This window comes from Pleurodeles waltl, chromosome 7, assembly GCF_031143425.1.
Source record: "Pleurodeles waltl isolate 20211129_DDA chromosome 7, aPleWal1.hap1.20221129, whole genome shotgun sequence".
NCBI classification, from domain to species: domain Eukaryota; kingdom Metazoa; phylum Chordata; class Amphibia; order Caudata; family Salamandridae; genus Pleurodeles; species Pleurodeles waltl.
Genome location: NC_090446.1, coordinates 674,230,292 through 674,249,555, shown reverse-complemented (window position 1 = coordinate 674,249,555; position 19,264 = coordinate 674,230,292). Strand labels below are relative to the sequence as shown.

Here is a 19,264-nt window from a genome sequence, read left to right as displayed (position 1 = left end):
AACTCTTTCATATAGAAACAGAAACCCTTATTGACTTGCAATATCCCGTTTATAAATGGTTGAGGGCATTTTATGCCACATAGAATTCATATAAAACAATTTACAAATAAAGAGGGAATAACACCAGTCAAAGTTAATTTTAGGCCTTCCCAAACTCTGGCTTCACCAGCCTTTCCAAATGTACCGAAAGTATTTTCTACTGTCTATGGCTTTCACCATAGATATGTTTCACATATTCTGTGATAAAGTATTAATGGCATATATTCTTGCCATTGAGCCAGGGTACACAATAGCAAACAGTGTACAAACTGCACCATCTCAGCAAGTACAGGACTAATCACGGCAACTCTTCTCAAGCCCCAAAGTACAATTCAAATTTCGATTCACGTGTTCCAGAATGTCATCAAACTCACTTCACCCAAGCTGAATAAAGCAGATGATTTTTTATTATCAGCAATTTTTCTATCAGTTAAAGTACCCGAATGATCATCATCCAGGTTGCGATATAAAAGGGAGCCAGCCTTGCCATGCAAACAGAAGTGTCCATCTGTCAATGTCGTGGTCTGTTTCCCGGTGGACCAGCGGGCGGAAAGGAAACCCTTAATAGGGGCGACAGGAAGGGGACCCCACTGGTAGTAACCTGACCGGGGGACTTCGACAGAATGCCTTTTCCATCCGCCGAAGTCTTAATGGGGGACTTTATGTCTGGTGTTTTAATCTCACAAGAACAAGCACAGTGAAAAAGTCCCACAAATTCAGATTTACATTGAGGGACGATTTTACAAAATGCTAACGGGGAACAATGTACCAGAGGACAAGGGAGTAGCCAGAACATAGATCCCTCTCGAGCTATATCCAAAATAGCAATGAGCAATTTGAGGCAAGAGCATGTCAGGCATTCAGGAGATTGCGGTCATCAGGAAAATTCTGAAATTTCCTTCCTTTTCTCCATACTTTGTTTATTTTTTTCATCTTTCCTTTGCACAACAGATTTTGGCCTTTTTACCTTTCTTTTCTTCATTTGTAACTCAATTTTCTCAATCCTTTATTTTTAGCCATCCTTCATCTCTCTTCTCTATCAAATGTACCAAAGGTATTTTCTACTGTCTATGGCTTTCACCATAGATGTTTCACATATTATGTGATAAAGTATTAATGACATGTTTATATTCTTGCCTTTGAGTCAGGGTACACAATAGCAAACAGCATACGAACTGCAACATCTCAGCAAGTACAGGTCTAATCCCGGCAACTCTTCTCAAGCCCCAAAGTACAATTCAAATATCCATCCACATGTTCTAGAATTTTATCAAACTCACTTCACCCAAGCTGAATAAAGCAGTTGTTTTTTTTATTATCAGCTATTTTTCTGTCAGTTAAAGTACCCGAATGTTCATCATCCAGGTCGCGATATAAAAGGGATCCAGCCTCGCCATGCAAACAGAAGTGTCCATCTGTTATAACGTAGTAAGTAGTCCATTAATAACCTCTTCAAAGGAGACATTTCAAAATTGCATTGAATGCTTCGTTTAAGATCGTAACATTGTATAAATAAATGACCGTTTCTTTAAAAAAAAGAAAACAATAAATTAATAGTTAAATAGGACATGCAAGGGGTCAAAACGGAATCATTCAATAAAAAAGATGGATTGTGTAGAAGAGTTGATTTTGGTTTGTGGATCAACACAAGCGTGAAAGGTGTTCTTGAGTACTGTAAAGGCACCGCAGTGTCCATTTTCCCTCATCCTTGAAGAATTCTTTGCAGGGTTCCACATATGTTTCATGAGAATAGAAATTACATTACATTACAGAGCATAGGGTAGTTTGGAAGCCACCAGCTATGATGTAGTTTGTGTGTTTAGGTAACTACTACTGTCTCACAAACAGACTGGCCCAAGTAAATTAATAACTATACAAACATACACAAGTAAAAATAAATACAACATGGAACTGGAAACAGAAATGCTGTCAAATAGAGCAATTACTACAGGGAAAAAAAATCAGCAGTATGCTTTCCTTTCGATTAAGAGAAAATTACTTTTTCTATTAATTTTTTATTATAAAAAACGGATTTTGAGGTCTTTGGCTTGGGTCCGTGCTCTGTAGTTTCCATGACTGATGCCAAAAAAAACCTCAGCAACGAAAGAGCACTGGATGTATACAAGATTCAGACGACCTAGGTTAGTAGTGCAGGGAGGAAGGGTTACGCTTCCCTTCTGGACCCCACAGCGAGTGCACATATATAGGGAGGGCTATGGTTGAACTTGTTTTCTTGGCTGCCAAGATACACTCATCATAAACAGCTATTTTTGTTATCTTTTTGCATCAGAAGAAAATATTCACACAAAAATAGGAAAAAATGGGACGAGAGATCCTTAAAATGCAGAGCTTGGGGAGGCAAGCATCCTAGTTGACCTTGTCTTGAAATATATACAGGTTGTTTGTAGCCGCCACTGCTATAATGTTCTCTGAAGGGTGCCAGGCTGTGTGCAAGATCTTTTTACTAAAGTCCAGGCTGTCCACGCTAATTTCGTCTTTTCTCCGCTTGCCACCCATGCACACCTTGCGGGGTTTGAGGATGGCTCGTGGCTTGCTGTTCTCCCGCGAGGCTTCCAGGGTGACGTCACGCTTCGTGTTGCGATCAAACATTCGGAAGAAGTTGTTGTAGGATCCAGTCATAATAACACTGCAAAAAAAAAATCAAAAGTACAAAGATGGTTAAAAGCTGGGAAAGGTTGCCGTTCCGCGTCTGTGTGTTTGTAGAAAGTTTTCATAATCATTTTTTAGCATAATTGTATACCTATTGACGGCAAATAAATGCTGGGACAGATTTTGATGAAATTTCCAATTTACACAGCGGCTGCATTATATGGAAAGTAAGGTGAATACACAAATATGCAGAAAATGTTACCTACCGGATCAAGGCCCATATTTATACTTTTTGACGCAAAACTGCGCTAACGCAGTTTTGCGTCAAAAAAATTTGCGCCGGCTAACGCCATTCTGAAGCACCATGCGGGCGCCGTATTTATTGAATGACGTTAGCCGGCGTTAGCCGCCGGCGCCGTCTGGTGTGCGTTAAAAAAAAACGACGTACACCAGGCAGCGCCGGCGTAGGGGAAAATGGAGCTTGGGCGTCAAGAAATGGGGCAAGTCAGGTTGAGGCAATTTTTGCGCCTCAACCCGATTTGCGCCATTTTTTTTTCACTCCCAACCCCCATAGAAATGACTCCTGTCTTAGCAAAGACAGGAGTGATGCCCCCTTGCCCAATGGCCATGCCCAGGGGACTTCCGTCCCCTGGGCATGGTCATTGGGCATAGTGGCATGTAGGGGGGCACAAATCAGGCCCCCCTATGCCACAAAAAAAAAAAAAAAATACTTACCTGAACTTACCTTAATGTCCCTGGGATGGGTCCCTCCAGCCTTGGGTGTCCTCCTGAGGTGGGCAAGGGTGACAGGGGGGGTCCCTGGGGGCATGGGAGGGCACCTATGGGCTCCTTCAGAGCCCACAGGTCCCTTAACGCCTGCCTTTTGCAGGCACAAAAAAACGGCGCAAAAGCGGCCGTACGTCATTTTTTTTGACCCGCCCACTCCCGGGCGTGATCACGCCCGGGAGTATAAATCCGACGCACATGCCTCGGAGTCGATTTTTTAGACGGGAACGCCTACCTTGCATCTCATTAACGCAAAGTAGGTGTCCACGCTAAAAAATGACGCTAACTCCATGGACTTTGGCGCTAGACGCGTCTAACGCCAAAGTATAAATATGGAGTTAGTTTTGCGTCAAAATTGCGCCAAAAAAAACGACGCAATTCCGGCGCAAACGGAGTATAAATATGCCCCCAAATCTTTTTAAAGGACCTGATGTAACCTTACAGGTTTTTCTGGTTTTTACTTTGTGTTGCACCTAAGTGGTCTTCACCCAAGAGCTCTTTGGCATGCCTAATGGCCTATCCTTCATCTTGTGCCGTTCCCAAAGGTTCTTGCCCCAGTTACATGGCTGGTGTATAGGGACAGAAGCAGATTTTTTGGGGGGATGGTGGCTTGGGAAACCCAGCAGAATTGGGGGACACGTTTACTTGGCTTAGTGTGAGTCATATTGGAGCATCCCTCGGTTTCCCACTTCTTTAGAAACACTTATAAAACAAAGGTACCAGCATTTAGCAGAAATTCTCACTAACCAATGATTCATAAAAGAGAGCTAAATATAATGGGAATGTTACAGGGTGAAGGACTCCGGTCAGGTGCGTCACTAAACTGCATGTTTCACCGCATTGTATAATCTTCTCTCAAAAAACACATCTTCCTTACCTGTCGGATCCATTCCAGACACATTCAAATTTATCGAAAATGCAATCATTCTCGTAGAGCGAACACAGCTTACTCCGGAGGTAATCGTGTACCTACGAAAAGAGTCAAAACACAGGGTAAAAACTCAAGCAGTAGCATTCCACCGTTGTCATATTAACATTTTATGTCTAGTGTTTTAATCTCACAAGGACAAGCACAGTGAAAAAGTCCTACAAATTTAGATTTACATTGAGGGGCCATTTCACAAAATGCTAACGGGGAACAATGTACCAGAGGGCAAGGGAGTAGCCAGAGCATAAAATCCCCCTCGAACTATATCCAAAATAGCAATGAGCAATTTGAGGCAAGATCATATCAGTCGTTCAGGCGATTGCTCGCATCAGGAAAATTCTGGAATTTCCTTCCTTTTCTCAATGCTTTGTTTATTTTTTTCATCTTTCCTTTGCTCAATACTTTTTTGCCTTTTTTACCTTCCTTTTCTTCATTTTTAACTCCATTGTCTCAATCCTTTATTTTTAGCCATTCATTATCTCTTGCCTCTATCATTTCATTCCAATCTGTGGTTTCCATCCATCTGTCATTCACTCCATCCATTCATACATTTTCTGCTCTCCTTTCCTTTTCTATGTCCCTTATCCCGTCTCCATCCAGACATATCACCAACCATCCATACCTCATCACTCCTCTCTTCCTCCTTCTATGTTTTCTAGTTCTTTGTTCCCTAACCCCATTGCGCCATTCTGCTATACTTTAGCAGCAGCGGATCCTTGTGCAGCCCAGCAGCCTCTGATCAAAGCCAAAAAGAGCTAAAAACAAAAAAATATATATTTTATGTGAAACAGAACAGCCAAGTGGACCTCTGCCCTGCTCAACCTGGTAAAGGGGGGAGTTCATGACACTCCAGTCAGGGAGGTTTCAAACTATTTGTATACGCTTCTAAGCAATTTGTACACTCAGCGGCTATGATTTTGAAGAGAAAGAATGCTGTTTTGTAAGGATCCCAGTCTGTTGCAAGTATATACATCAATTCACGGTTCTGTCTAAAAGGTTGGTTATTTCAACTCTAGTCCCAACAAAAAAACACCTACTGGCGGTCACCAGTAGGTAGTTATAGATGAGACCGTCTGCATAGAAAAAGTGTTTTTTTACTTGCTTATATCACTGGCACCGTTTGACGAATCTTTACTAAATTTTCCCCAAAAAAGTGTGCTAGTGATTCTTGTTGCGCAACAAAAGTTTTAGGGTGAGCCGTCAAGCGGGTGCCCAAAAAAAAGGGGGGGGGGGGGGGTAAAAAACAACCACTTTCCGACCCACTCAGATGCTGACGCACCCACTCACAGACCCACTCCAAGACTCATGCACTCACTCACAGACCCGCTTAGCCACTCATGTATCCACTCACAGACTCACTCAGACATTCAGGAACCCACTCACAGACCCACTCAGACTCTCACACATACACTCAGAGACCCACACACCCACTCTCAGAGACAGTTTTACACACACTGTCACACCCAGAGACACCCTCTCACACCTACTCACACACCCAAACACTCTCTCTCTCTCTCTCACTCTCACACCCACTCTCATACCCAGACAGACACACTCACACCCACTCTCACTCCGAGAAACACCTTCTCACACCTATTATCACACCCAGAGAGACCGGCCCAGCGGTCAACTCCCGCTGCGCATGGCCAAAGGCCGTACGCATTGCGGGGCTGGATGGTTAGAGGGGTTGGCTGAGGGCCTAGCCACAGGCTAGGCCCTGCGGCCAACCACTGGCTGTGTGTGGGGTTGGGTGGTTATAGGGGGTTGGCCACATGGCCAATATAACTATCAATGAAACATTAGCAGTCAAATTGTTGAAGAAGAAACTGTGCATGGTGGGGCCGTGAGTTATATATATATATACATATATATATACAGATTACACGGAGGAATATGGTAATTAGCTGGTTTGGAGGTGGTATTAGCAGACTACTAGCTCCAAACTCAGAAGGATGCACTTCCTACTTCCTCTGACCAAGAGCGGGCCCGCAAGGGAGTAGCCAGAAAATTAAGATACCCCCACTTTGAATGCCATCAGGTAAGTGATAGCAACCCTAGATGAGGTACCTTCATCCTGTCCTTGATCCTTCTATTTCTACATCCTTTAAAACTCCAATGCATCCATCCATTGTTTCATTATTTTATCTATTCTTTCACCATTCCATCCATTCTTACTTTACCATTCTGTCTATCCACTGTATCATCATTAAACACTTCCACCCATACTTTCACTCACACTTCCAAACATGCATGCAATTGTTTTCCAATGCATTCTTTTTCATCCATCATTTCACCCTCCTTTCATCAATTCACCGTCCATCTGTTTACTCTTCCATCCAGACTTCCATTCATCTATGTACTCTTCATCCAACCTTTCATCATTCCAGCCATTCTTTCTTTCATCCACTGATGCAAATGTTTTCTCCTTTCAACCTTTTGATCCTTCCTTCTTGCCACAGTTTCTTCCTCCTTTTCAAATGTCCTTCTTTTTACTCTTCCTTCAGGCCCTTTATCTCTTTCTCTGTCGGTATGCCACCTTCTGGGCCTCCATCACTATGACTGGCTTCACATTCCTAAACTCTGTTACGGCTTTTTCTTACTTTGTTTTTTATGCCCGATTGTCTTCAAAGCTGCTGAGAGAACAGACTCATAAATAACTATAAATGTCAATAACACCCAGCTTAAGCTGTGAAAGCGGAAGTCGTAACACATCACTGTGGCTCTGAATGTGAAGTAACAAAGACAGAGACATGGGATCTTATCAGGAACTTAAGACCTCGGACATATTGAAAACAGATGGGAATGTTATGCATGGCCCTGACACCCCTGAATCAAATGCCTCGGGAAATGGAATCTGTTTACTGTTGTAAAAGGGTATGCAAATAAACTTTGGGTAGTTGCCAAAACGGGACATGTGTTTTCCCCTTTAAAAACGCCAGGCTATTCTGACAATCCTTATAGGAACTGAATATATAAAAGACGTTTGCCAGCTTCCAAGGCCAGGTAGCTTACAGCGTGTACAAGAGAGAAAGAAAGGCCTGGCATGTTGGTAGTTGTCAAGCTGAGGTGTGTAGATGGAGTTAGCAGAGCCAAGAAAGGTCCATCCGAGAGGAAACCTCCCTTCACTGAGACAGTAAAGCCGTTTATAGGTGGAGTGAGATTTACATTGGCATACAATGGTAGGATTTCTATGAGAGTTTTCCAAAAGATGCTTAATGAAAAGATGCTTTCGGTCAAAAGACTTTAATGTTTTTATGGAAGGGCTTTCAATAAACTGGATCACATTTCCAAATTCAATCTCAAAAAGGGAAAACCTCCCTCATAAGTGCTTCCCATCACTCATGGTTTTTCAGCCTCTGCCAGGTCATCCCCAGCTTGAGCCCCTGAAGAGAACCCTATTGCAAAACCCTTGTTAGATACAGCCTACAGTCCGACAACGGTTGCAGAAGACAAGAGAGCAGTGGACATAACAAAGGCCCCGTAACGCCCACAGTGCATGGTGGGGCCGAGCCTCAGGGGGCCCCATCAACAGAGTTTTTTTTGTGCATCGCCCGTCAGCCACTGAGTGGGTCCAGGGAGGAGAGGCCCCCTCAAGATACTTTGCACTGCAAGAGAGCACAATAAAAAATAAAAAAAACACTGTGCGTCTAAATGCAAAAATAACTCAGCTCATCAATATATACCCTCTATTCTTAAATTATGGCCTATTCCAGTTCCAGTACAAACGACCTATAGCAATACTTAAGACATTTTAATTACCTTTTCACAACTTTACTTTGGAATTACAATGGATTACATAACCTTCAGTGACAATAGTTACATCCGCTGACATCAATAGGGAATACTTAAACTATTTTTCTAAATGTTTCCTTTCATTACTGTTTTCAAACTTTGTGGTAGTTCTTTTAGCTGAATTAATTTTCAAAATATTCATCCTTAAATCCCCAAAACCTCTATATAAGAACATCTTATTTTCGGTCCATGCTAGATGTGATGGGAAATAAATAACACAAGGGCATCTTGGACTCTGTGATACCTTCCTGGCAAAATTGCAGTGGGAGTTTAGCCAGAGCACATAAGAAAATCTTTGCTCACTCTTCCCACCCTGCATGGGCGATCCTTGCAAGGGCCCTATATCTGTATTATTTCGTCATCCCTAATCTCGGACCTCTAGCTTCAAAGCCTTAGTCCAGCAGGTGCATTCCTTCTCTGCTCACTGCTTCCGCTCACATACAGGGAGATTTCCCTAGATTGGTTATGACCATATTTGACATTTCTCCTAATTTAAGGGATTCTCCATCGTTTTCAAGAAGACGGTGATATTTTAAAACGTTGTTCTCACTGCATTCGGGATCACTATTTCACTGTCTCCCCTGCTTACTGAGGATTTTCCCATCCTGCTCGTAGCCTATGCTTCAATCATATCAATAAATAGCCTCAGCCCTCTTTATTTTTTCCTGCTCTCTCCCTCGTGGATTCTTCTTCCTGTTAGTGTTACTTGTACTTGTTTAAATGAACCTCATGGGGTAGAAGTAGTGTACAGACAGGAATCAACAACATGCGCTCATATGTTGAAAAGTACAGCATTTGCAGAGAGTGATGCCAATGGCAGAGATTGTATAAGGCCACCTTTACCTGGTATGTCTCAATAGGTCTGTTCTCCATGTTCACGTCCCACACTTTGACCGTGAGATAATCTCTGGTCATTATATACCGCCCGCTGTGGCTAAATTTTACATCCGAAATGGAGGAGATGATCTCAGAGAAAAAGGATCTATTGCTCGGGTCTTCAGGTTCTTCAAAAACTGGAGAGAAGCAAGGAATAGACATAAATAAGTGTGGGTGATTTTCGGAATAGTGATAAATAAGCAATTCCAATATTATAAAAATAAGGAAAAAGAAAACAAATATTCACTATAATTGCAGTAAAAACACTATCACGCCACTTTGAATTATATTTCCCACTGGCAGTCACAAGTGGGTAGTTATATTTAGTTTTCCACAGACAGAATGTTTTTTGTGTTGCTAATAATTGTGATGGTCGTTTGACGAATCTTCAGAAAATTTTGCAAAAAAAATAAGTTCATCCAACTCAGCTCCTTTCTGGAAAATTTCGGGGTGATCCATCAGCCGGGGGCCTAGAAAAAAAGGGGGTTCCAAAACCAAATTTCTCCATGCATTTTTCATAGACTATTTTAAGAAGTGCTACTGTAAAAATGGCTGAACGGAATCACACTAAATTTGGAAGTTAGCTCTTGGTCCAGAAAATAAACTTTTCGATTTGGTGTAAATCCATTCAGTAGTTTTTTTTAATTAGGGATCAGAAATATTTGTATATCTGGAAGATGGCAGCGGGAGCAAGGCTCTGATTAGCTGCCTTCAACATGAGGAAAGGTGTTGCAGACAGCGATTATGTGATTGGGGTCTTAGTTCTTTGTCCTTCGTCTATTTTTTATTTTTTTAAAATATAAGGGTGCAGGGGAGTGACATCCTGCCCCACCTAGGCATTGTTGTTCGGGCCCCAAAGGTCCACCTGTCCCGAGGGCCAACAAAAAGCCAGGATCACAACTTTTATTTAAAAAATAATTAAACTGCAGTTTGTGTTTTTAATTTATTACATAGAGGATGGAGTGAGTGGCTCACAGGCTTAAGGGCCCCGGGGGCAAAAATTCATGATCATAGGAAAGGAGGGGGTGTGCGTCCCTCTCCATAAGTCCAAATGGGCCCCTGGCACCCCGTCTCCTGGGCTCCAAACACGTTCTGTGAGCCCAAATAGGGCTTTAGGCCTAAGGCTTGGGAGGCAGGGAGGTCACGCTCCCCCTCCCCTATAGTTACTTATGGCGTGGGAGCCCAATTGGCCTTGGATAGTGGGGCTAATATAAATATGTATGGCACAGGGAATGGGGTCACTGGGGCCTCTTATGACTGGGGAGGGAGGCCATGCACTCCCTCCGCTTATAATGAATATATTGCCCCAGGGATGAGGTTCTCTGGGCCCATTTGGACTTGGTGAGGGGTCTGTGTGCTTCTCTTCCCTAAAAAAATATTTTTGCCACCGGGTAATGGGCTTCCTGAGGCCACATGCCTCCTCCCCTTTAGTTAACTTGTGGCCTCTGTGGATGGGATCCCCAGGGCTCATTTTGGTGCGACAGGATGGGGTCCCTGGGGCCTCTTAAGGCACCTGGGTAGAAGGGCCATCCTCCCCCTCTCAGATAATTAATGTATGGCCCCAGGGGGGTGGGAACCCCAGGTCCATTTGGGTTGGGAAAGGGGAGCTGCTTGCCCCTCCCAGTCCTAATAAAAATGGTTTTGGCCCCAGGGTGGGCTCTCAAGGACACCTTAAGGCTTTGGGAGAGGGACCGCAGCCCCTCCTCCCTAATATAAATATTTTTGGACCCCGGGAGATAGTGTACCATGGGCCCCCAAGGCATTGAGATGGGGGCTACAAGCTACCCTCCCCTGTGATTAGTCTGTGGACCTGGACGATGGGGGTCCACTGAGCACATTTTAATTTAGGGAGGATGGATAGTTGCCCACCTCCCCTATAATTAATGTATGACCTTAGGGGATAGGGTCCTCGGGCCCATTTGGGTTGGGAAGAGAAGCTGCATGCCACCTGCCTAATAAAAATGTTTTTAGCCCTGGGAATGGGCTTTCCCGGGCCTCTTAAGGCTCAGGGAGGGGGCAGTGCTTAATTTGAGCTGGTGGTTTCCGGTGCTTGGTACTGGCACCTAATTGCCAACACCAGGACTTATGACAGTGCGTCACATGGTGGCACTGCTTTTCCATTTTAGAGATTAGCACAGCAGCAGTTGTTTATTATTTAATACACATTAAAAATTAATAATACCTGCCATCCAAGGCATTCTTGTAGCTTTGGGGACCTGGAATAGTCTGAATGGTCACACTCATAGGAGTGTAATGGTTAGCAGTTGTATTGGTACTGGCATTGCCAGAGGTGGCAGGGGTGGTGCAAGCTGCAGTCTCCTCCTGACAATGGCCCTGGCACTTATTTTACACATTAACCACGGAGGAAGGCAACGTGACCCCCTCCCCTAATTAAATGTTTTTAGGTGGCATGGAGAGGCTCGGGGAGGGGGACTTTACAACCACTCCTCTCAATTAAATAAAAAGGCCCCAGGGTATGGGTTTATGGGGCCCTGAAGGCTTGGGCAGGGGGGTTGGCTGCCCAGGGGGGGGGGGTTGAGATAGCCCTGCAGCCAAAGGCTGTGCATGGTTCCTTGCCTGCAACGGGTTGACTATAGGGCCACAGGCCCTGCATGGCGGGGGCTGACTTCACATGTGGTATTAAAATGTCACCACATTTAAATAAAAAAAACTAGACATTCACTGAAAAGAACAGAGGTTAAAGTGACATTATAGTTAGGTGAACATTTTAGTGCCAACATAACATTTTAAACTTAAAAAAAACTGAAATTCACCAGTAATAGTTATCTCTAGAAACTACAATTCGTGCCGTAAGGTACGTTTAACTCATGCCATCACCATGCACTGCTATTTACCTCCCTTATTGCATCACTCATCACATGTTCGACATCATTAATGACATCACTGCAACATTTGAAATTACATTATTGATGACAAAACTGTGCATAGCCGGCGCGCGAGTTAAAGTTACTTTTAGGCACGAGTTATGGCTACTTGAGATCCATACATTTACACAAGCACACGTCGATGCACAACGAGTTGTGTTTTCATAACTACTAAAAGCACAGGCGACATGCTGGGGCACAAGCGGGGTGGGGAAACAACAGCAGCTACTGAAACCATGGAAGCTGCTGATGGATTCGCTGATCCACAGAACTTCACTTTTCACACAGTATGGGCCTCGCACTCTTAATCCCACCACCCACACATGAAGAAATGAAGGCTGCGCAGACTTGCAGGCTCTAATTGCCGCGCCGTGTCACCATGGCGACAGGGAGGCAGCGTGTCGGGTTCCTTCATGATCCATCTGGCCGGTATTCCGAGGCGCTCCCCGCGTGGGGGATGCCTTCGCCTACATGTTCAGAACGAGGCCGGGGACATCTCTAATTGACTAGGCAGCATACGCGCTAAAATAATACACCTTTTCACCACGTCTACTCCGAAGCCACCTCTGTGTCGGCCATTAACTCAGTTCATGCTTGCATCAACCTTGCTTTCACTTTAGCCGTTTAATGCTCCTCTAGAAAGCAAACGTCTTTCATAGAAACACTTTAGTCCTAACAGTCCAATTTTTCGCCAACTGATGCTCAAAATTCTTCTTCTTCAAGACAAAATGCCATATAATCAAAATATTTAAACTAAGTGAATGGGTAAAAATTAGGCCGAGGAGTTAGTTCTTTTCTATGGTGACCCACTCAAAAGAAATGAAAACATGGCTTCATTCGAGAAACACATCTTACCAACAACGCCTCGATATCGCTTTACGAGCTATTACTGCCAGATTGACCTTTCGAGAATAGCCGCTTTTTCTATAAATAAAAAGACCAATACCTGAAATTCTTATGATTTCAGGCTCAGCTATCTAGTTAGTGCTTGGGTGGCGAAAAAAATCCCTAGGATGGTCGCGCGATAAATGAACGCTGCCAAATGAGGAATCGCCAGGCACTGGGCTCAGAGGGATCGTTTGTTGAATTGACGACGTGCATGTCGTTGGGCAGTGTAGTCCACCTCACTGGAGTTCTGTGTCACGGTGAAGAAGGCCTGGGGTACCCCTGTGACTGATAACTACACAAATCGGAGAAGATGTTTCTTGCGGCGCAAACAGGCTCAACCTTTCTCAGTCAGCGGGAACTGCGGTGAACGGCGGCTTGTAAAAATAAAAAAAAACAGAAATAATCACCCCCAGCTGGGCTGTGAATACTGTCAAAATGCGCATCTGTCGGTTGGCTCGATATTTAGTGGTTTGCACTCAGTAAATCGTCCGCTTCACGAGGCAATTACTTCCTTCACCTTTTCCAGTATATTTAACTCGACGGCTAACAACACGCATGCAGCACCTCGAGGTTTAGAAATGAATAACCATATTTTTTTTTTTATCCTTTCACAGTAACAACGACAAACGACAGCTCACGAATTACACACAACTAATTACACAACATTGCTTTTTCCCAATGCATCACACAATCCATGGGATCCCTCGTGGCACAGAGACTGGTGTCCTGGGCGCCAGTGATATATATTTTGCCTGCCTTAGGGTCCCTAGTGAAGCCCTAAGCATGCAAGAAGAATGGCAAATCCCTAAGTGAACAGCAGGAAAAGTGTACATTGGGATTCTTCGGGGGATTTTCTAATACGCATTTTACAAGAATCCTTTTCAGAAAGCGGTCTAAATTTAATATGATGGTAATAAAGCCATAAGCAATGATACCAACCGTTGAAAAAAAAACACGGGCGAGCAGTTCATTAAAATTAAACAAGTGCAGGTACTCAGTACCCGACAGTACCTGCCCATTTAAAGCAATGTGCCGACAGGGACTTGGTATAGAAATATAATGTGCATTTCCTACTGCATTCACAGAGAAATATTTCATATAAGTGGCTGCATTGGCTTGAGTGATCGCTTGAAAAAGTTTGTTCATAGCAAGTGCCATCGAAGAAAGGACAAAAAAAGAAAAATAGACAGAGAACCGCCCGCTCCCAGGCTACGTGGCTAAGTAATTAATCGCCATCCATTTCTTCTCAGAGATGTTGATCACAGTCAACTCTTAGTAAGTTTGTTACATTTCTTTCCTGATGGCCGTGTCCTGTAATGCTACCTACATACATGGATAGAATCTGAAGACAGAAATATTTGTTGTGAGTCCAACAGACTAAATAATGTTAAGGGTTAGATAAAAATATTATTGAGATCTAGGTGGAAGTAGAATTATAATGCACGAAGCAACAGGAGTAGGCTGTCGACAGAATCAGAGAACCCTGCACTGGAGAGAATCTGTGGTAGAATTCCTCTTCCTCTAATGAAGACTCTGACATGCTATGTGAGAACGAGCAGCACTTCAACAAATGTTGCATTAGACAATTTAATTTCACTGTTTATTTAAGTTTCCTGGCAGTGTTTGCAGTAGAGCAATAAGCTCAGTGATGCGGCTTGTTATGAGAGACAAGCATGTAGAATACTTAGCTTGGCAGATCCATGCGGTGCCTAGCTCTCACGGCACCATGGCAACGGACCACATGATGATACCGCCATCATCACCTAATAACAGCCAATCACTCGGTTGGTGTTGATAGGGAGGAGCATGTTGGGCAAAGGTTGCCGCTCCTCACGGCCTCCACTGGGACCACAGGACGTCTTTGCAGGTTGAAAATGGTTGCTGGTTGGATTGACAAGTGCTGCACTGAATTTACAGGCGAGGAAAAAGGTAATCTTGGAACACAGACAATTTCGTCTGCTCAAAATTACCTAGGTATTAGGTGTGCCTGCCTGACTCCCCCTGGGAGACCTCCAGCAAAATGTAATTTCAAATTTGTCCTGTCAGGGTTTATTGAGAAGCCAATCCCTGTTATAAAAGGCACGGTGCTGAAAGTGCTGGTAAGCCTTGTTGTCCCACAACAACATATTGCAGCAAAAGCACTATCTAAAAGTCATTCTCTATTGGTACGGTGACCAGGCGACCTGGCTTTACCAGGACAATTCCATATTTTTCAGCACCTGTACTGACAAATTTCACTTAATTTAGAAAATGCCCTGGTTTCTAGAGAGGATCAACTGATCACAGAGGGAAGGGGAAAAGATCTTGTGTGTTGCAGTGCACCATTAGTTAGCAGCCCATAGCAGAACTCAATATAGCTAAAAGAAGATATTGTGATAAATAAAAAAATATAATAATAATAAAATAAAAAAACGCAGGTTCCCCAGCAATCCTGGCACTGCTTCCGTGCTAAACATAGCATGTAAGCAGCGTCAGGATTGGTCTGAATGGCTCGAAGTGCAGTTCAGACACAAGCCTGGGGTCTGTGCTGTTTCTCCAGCCCGGATGCGTATACAGCTGTGTTGGAGAAACCTAAGTGCACATGTGTGTTTGGCCGGCCCGAGATGGCCGGCCAAACACACATGTGCACTTAGTGCACTCTCCCCTCCCACAGCCCAGCCCCACCCTGAACACACTGCTGACTGAGCCAGCAGATGAAAGCTAGAACAATAATTAAATATCGTTTTATCTTTCATCTCCCGGCCTAGCCAGGGGGGCGACGCTCCTTCGCCACCCCTGGTGATACGCTGCAGCTTCAGTGCAGTGCATCCCTCTGCGATGCCAAGTGCAGGCACTGCTCTAATAGCTACTCTTTTTGATTACCAATAAGATGCAGGCAAGGTGGATTCAAATCCTGCTTATGGAGACATTTAGAGGGTATATGACCCCCTTTCTTAAGCAGTGGGAGCTGGGAATACTTCCTTATTAGACGAGGGTGAGGACTGTTTTCTCCTCATTACTGCATTTACTTTGATGAGACTACTGGAGCTGGATGTTTGGTTGGTAGCAGTGGAGTAACAAAGGCCCCCGTGGTGCGGGGAGTGAGCTCCATAGGGCTCCCTCAACACGGTCCCTGAGAGCTCGTGAGGAAGTCTGGAAGGGGGCCTCCAAGTACTTTGCAGGGGGGGGCACTCAAGTTTCGTTATGCCACTGGTTGGTAGAGAGTTCTCCATGCAGGAACCGATGTAATTGACACAGTGCCAGTATCAGTGTCCTGGTGTTCACCAGGAAACAAGTCCTGAAGAGGCTTTGCAACAGTGTCTACCGGCTTCAAGGACTACGAAAGGTGTGGTCAATGGGGTTGAAGGGACTCTGCTGTGTTGAGTGTATGCTGTTCCAGATGCAAAAAACATTCCAGAGTCTCTGGAGCCCCTGCTTTTGTTCCGGATTGTTGAAAAGTGCAAGGAGAACCAGGATTTACAAGATCAGTGAATTCAGAAGACTGCCGGCATGTGTGCCCTAACAATAATCCTTATTGATCAGGTGGCTGGTTTTAAACTCTGGTAGAATGCACCTCTTGCCTGTAGGCCAGGGGGCTCCCACCTGTCCTCTCCACATGCTGCGATGCAAAATAGGAGAAGTTTCTGCCTAGAAAATCAAATCCTCGTTTGCCAAGATCCAGCATAAAGAAAATGTGCTGGGGATAACTGGGATTCACAGAGGAAGGGTGCGGGCGCTTAGCTTTGTGCCAATATGGCAGCTTCTGAGTGAGGGTATTAGCTTGTCAGGCAGATTGATTTCTTTTCAAATATATAGAAAAGACATTGCAATGGGCTCTTGTACGCACATCTGAATAGAAACACATGGGGATTTGTGAAACAATGTTGGCAGGCGCTGTGTCCTCTATGCTTCGTATTAAGAAGAGAACAGCTTTTTTTAGAGGATGTTATGGGGTTTGTAGGAGACGATACAAGATTGTGTACATCAAGTAGCTATATGCATCTTTAAATTGCACAGGTACATTTACTTATCGTTGCAGTCACAGGGAGACAAAGTGATTTGCTCTGAATCACAAAGTGATATTCAATGAATTGCTGACGTCACATTCAAACTCAGATCCTCAAGCTCCATTGTCGGCAGCTTAGCCACTAAATCACATTTCCTGCCATTTATGTCACTTTGTATACTGCGGCAGGACCTAGAAGCTGTACACTCTGTAAAGTAATATCCCCTTTCACTTGCACGCTGAAAGTGATACATTAGTGCACAATCATTTGCTCCATCGTACTCACTCCCTCAAGCATCCACTCCTGTCTTATTCCCTGAACTTATGGTTACTCTGTCCAGTGAAAATTGAGTGTGGCCTACATATGACGCTAGGAAGGATCACATACAAGGTAGGAGGTAGCCACAAAATACTTCACTGTAGAACAAATGATGAGCAAGGAAAACCTTGTTGGAAATGCTGGTACTTGAGACCAGCTGCAAGCTTGAAAATAAGCATCTTGGACCTGCTTACTAATTCTGGAACAATTTACTATTCCGATCCTTTTCGGGTGGGTCAAAAAGATATGCAACTGATATGTATTTCCTCAGGGACAAAGGTTCCACAATGACGAGTAATTTCCATAGTAATGTGTGTTTACTATGTCTGTTGCCAACTTCTATAGCTCTGCATTTCATTCTAGCATCAAACTCGTTTTTCTCTCTAGACTAGGTGTGTATTTGGAGGTTGCTAATACTGAAAGCCTAAAGCCCACCTTGGAGATTCTATTTCTGGCCATTAAAACGGGAAAAGAAAATTGACAATCAATGCTTTTGATTGTTCACCAAGTCGTTTCACTGGGAAATTCGTTCTTGAGGTGATGTTGACATCATCTTGGTGAGGGCCACGTGATAATGCAAAAAGTAGTTTTCTGCCTTCCCACAGATGATGCAAACCAGACTGCAATAGTGGCAGGGAAGTGCCACTTCCTTTTGTGCTTTGATGCATCAGATATCACATCCCAGTGACGAATTGATCAATTTCAATCATCAAGTTAAAGGCAAACTGCATTGTGGGCCATGGTTCTATAAGTTTCTGGGTGCCTCAAGCATAGTAGCATAGTCTGTGTGTCCCAGGCAGGGCCACTGAATGATACGATTGTGCGGCTGCAGCAATTGTCCCATAATTACAGCTTTGCACATTTGCCACGCAGCCCTTCATCTGCGGCATAATATGCAGATTTAATAAAAAAAAATGTTTCTAACTCAAACGGAGTAATGAAGTGATACAGTTACAAAATGATCTGCATTATGGCACATCATTTGCCTTTTCTTGCCACATGATTTACTCAACCCAGCTACATAATTTGGCCCTCTCATGTCACATTAATTCCAGTGGCACGGGTCATGGGCCCTACTGCAAGTAAGATAATGGACCCTCTGTCTCCTGTATGAATTAGAAAACACAGCAATAATAAGGGTTCAGTCTCCCCTGGAGCCATGGCACCTGTTTTACCAATGGAAGCTATGTTCCTGCCTGAGGCCCCAGCACCCTAGAAAGAGAATGGACCATCGGAAACAGGACCAGGATTTAATGGATTTCAAAACAACCTCTCGCATACCACGTGGACGTGACTCCAATATCTGCAGACAGGCAGTCCCACTTTGAAATAAGATGCGGAGCGAGGAGTTTCAGCCTTGAGAAAATGTACAGAGAACAGCCATCTTGAAAAGGATGCAAAACGGTACTCCACCCTTCAAAAAAAAAAAAAACACGCAGAAATGTATAATAAAATACACAGAGGGAGCGTGGCCTCGAAAAAGCATGCAAAGGAGCACCTGTCTTGAAAAGCAAAGATATACTCCAGCATTGAAGATATATACATTAGTACCTCGACTTTGAACTACTGTGCAGAGGTGGTCTAGTCGTGAAAAATATGCAGCCAAGTACTCTTGCTTTGAAAACAAAGGACAGGTACCCTTGTGAAAAATATGCTGTTTTTTTGTTGGTAATACTGCTCTGAAAAACTGCAGATTTGTAGCCCTGCCTTGAAAAAACGCACAGAGGGGAAATATTGACAAAACTTGCAGAGTGCTACTCCCACCTTTAAGAAACATGTAAACATGTATGGAGAACGCGCCCCCACCCACACACACGCACCTCCCACGCACACACACACATCTAGGCCAGGCTGTTTGGAAGCAAACATGGTACAGTACAATGTTTATGATACAATTTAAAACGGCAAACTGTGGATTCATTTTGGAAAATCTTTAAAACAACGAAACTAAAAGGAATAAGCAAAATATGTCGCAATACTTGTCCTAGGATTTGGTGCCTGCTAATCATGCAAAACTCTGTTGCTAGGTAACCACCTTCATATAAGACATAGCTTTCCAGCATATTTCAGGAGCCGTCATTTTTTCCAAAATGTTCACATTACTAATGCATTACCTCAGCTTCTCAGACCTATGCCATGCAAAAGCAGAAATAGGT

General features: G+C 43.8%; 1 protein-coding gene across 2 annotated transcripts in view; it reads right to left on the bottom strand.

Annotated features, from left to right (window-relative positions):
• Positions 1-1,330: 1,330 nt before the first annotated feature.
• The window catches only part of PPP2R2B (protein phosphatase 2 regulatory subunit Bbeta), a 280,594-nt gene continuing 262,660 nt past the window's right edge, over positions 1,331-19,264 (bottom strand). For both annotated transcript variants that reach the window (XM_069244673.1, XM_069244674.1), the window contains exons 7-9: positions 8,999-9,168; positions 4,313-4,404; positions 1,331-2,686 (exon numbers count right to left, since the gene is read on the bottom strand). In XM_069244673.1, coding sequence (XP_069100774.1) covers positions 2,407-2,686; positions 4,313-4,404; positions 8,999-9,168 — 542 coding nt within the window. In that variant the 3' untranslated portion in view covers positions 1,331-2,406. The remainder of the gene's footprint in view (positions 2,687-4,312; positions 4,405-8,998; positions 9,169-19,264) is intronic.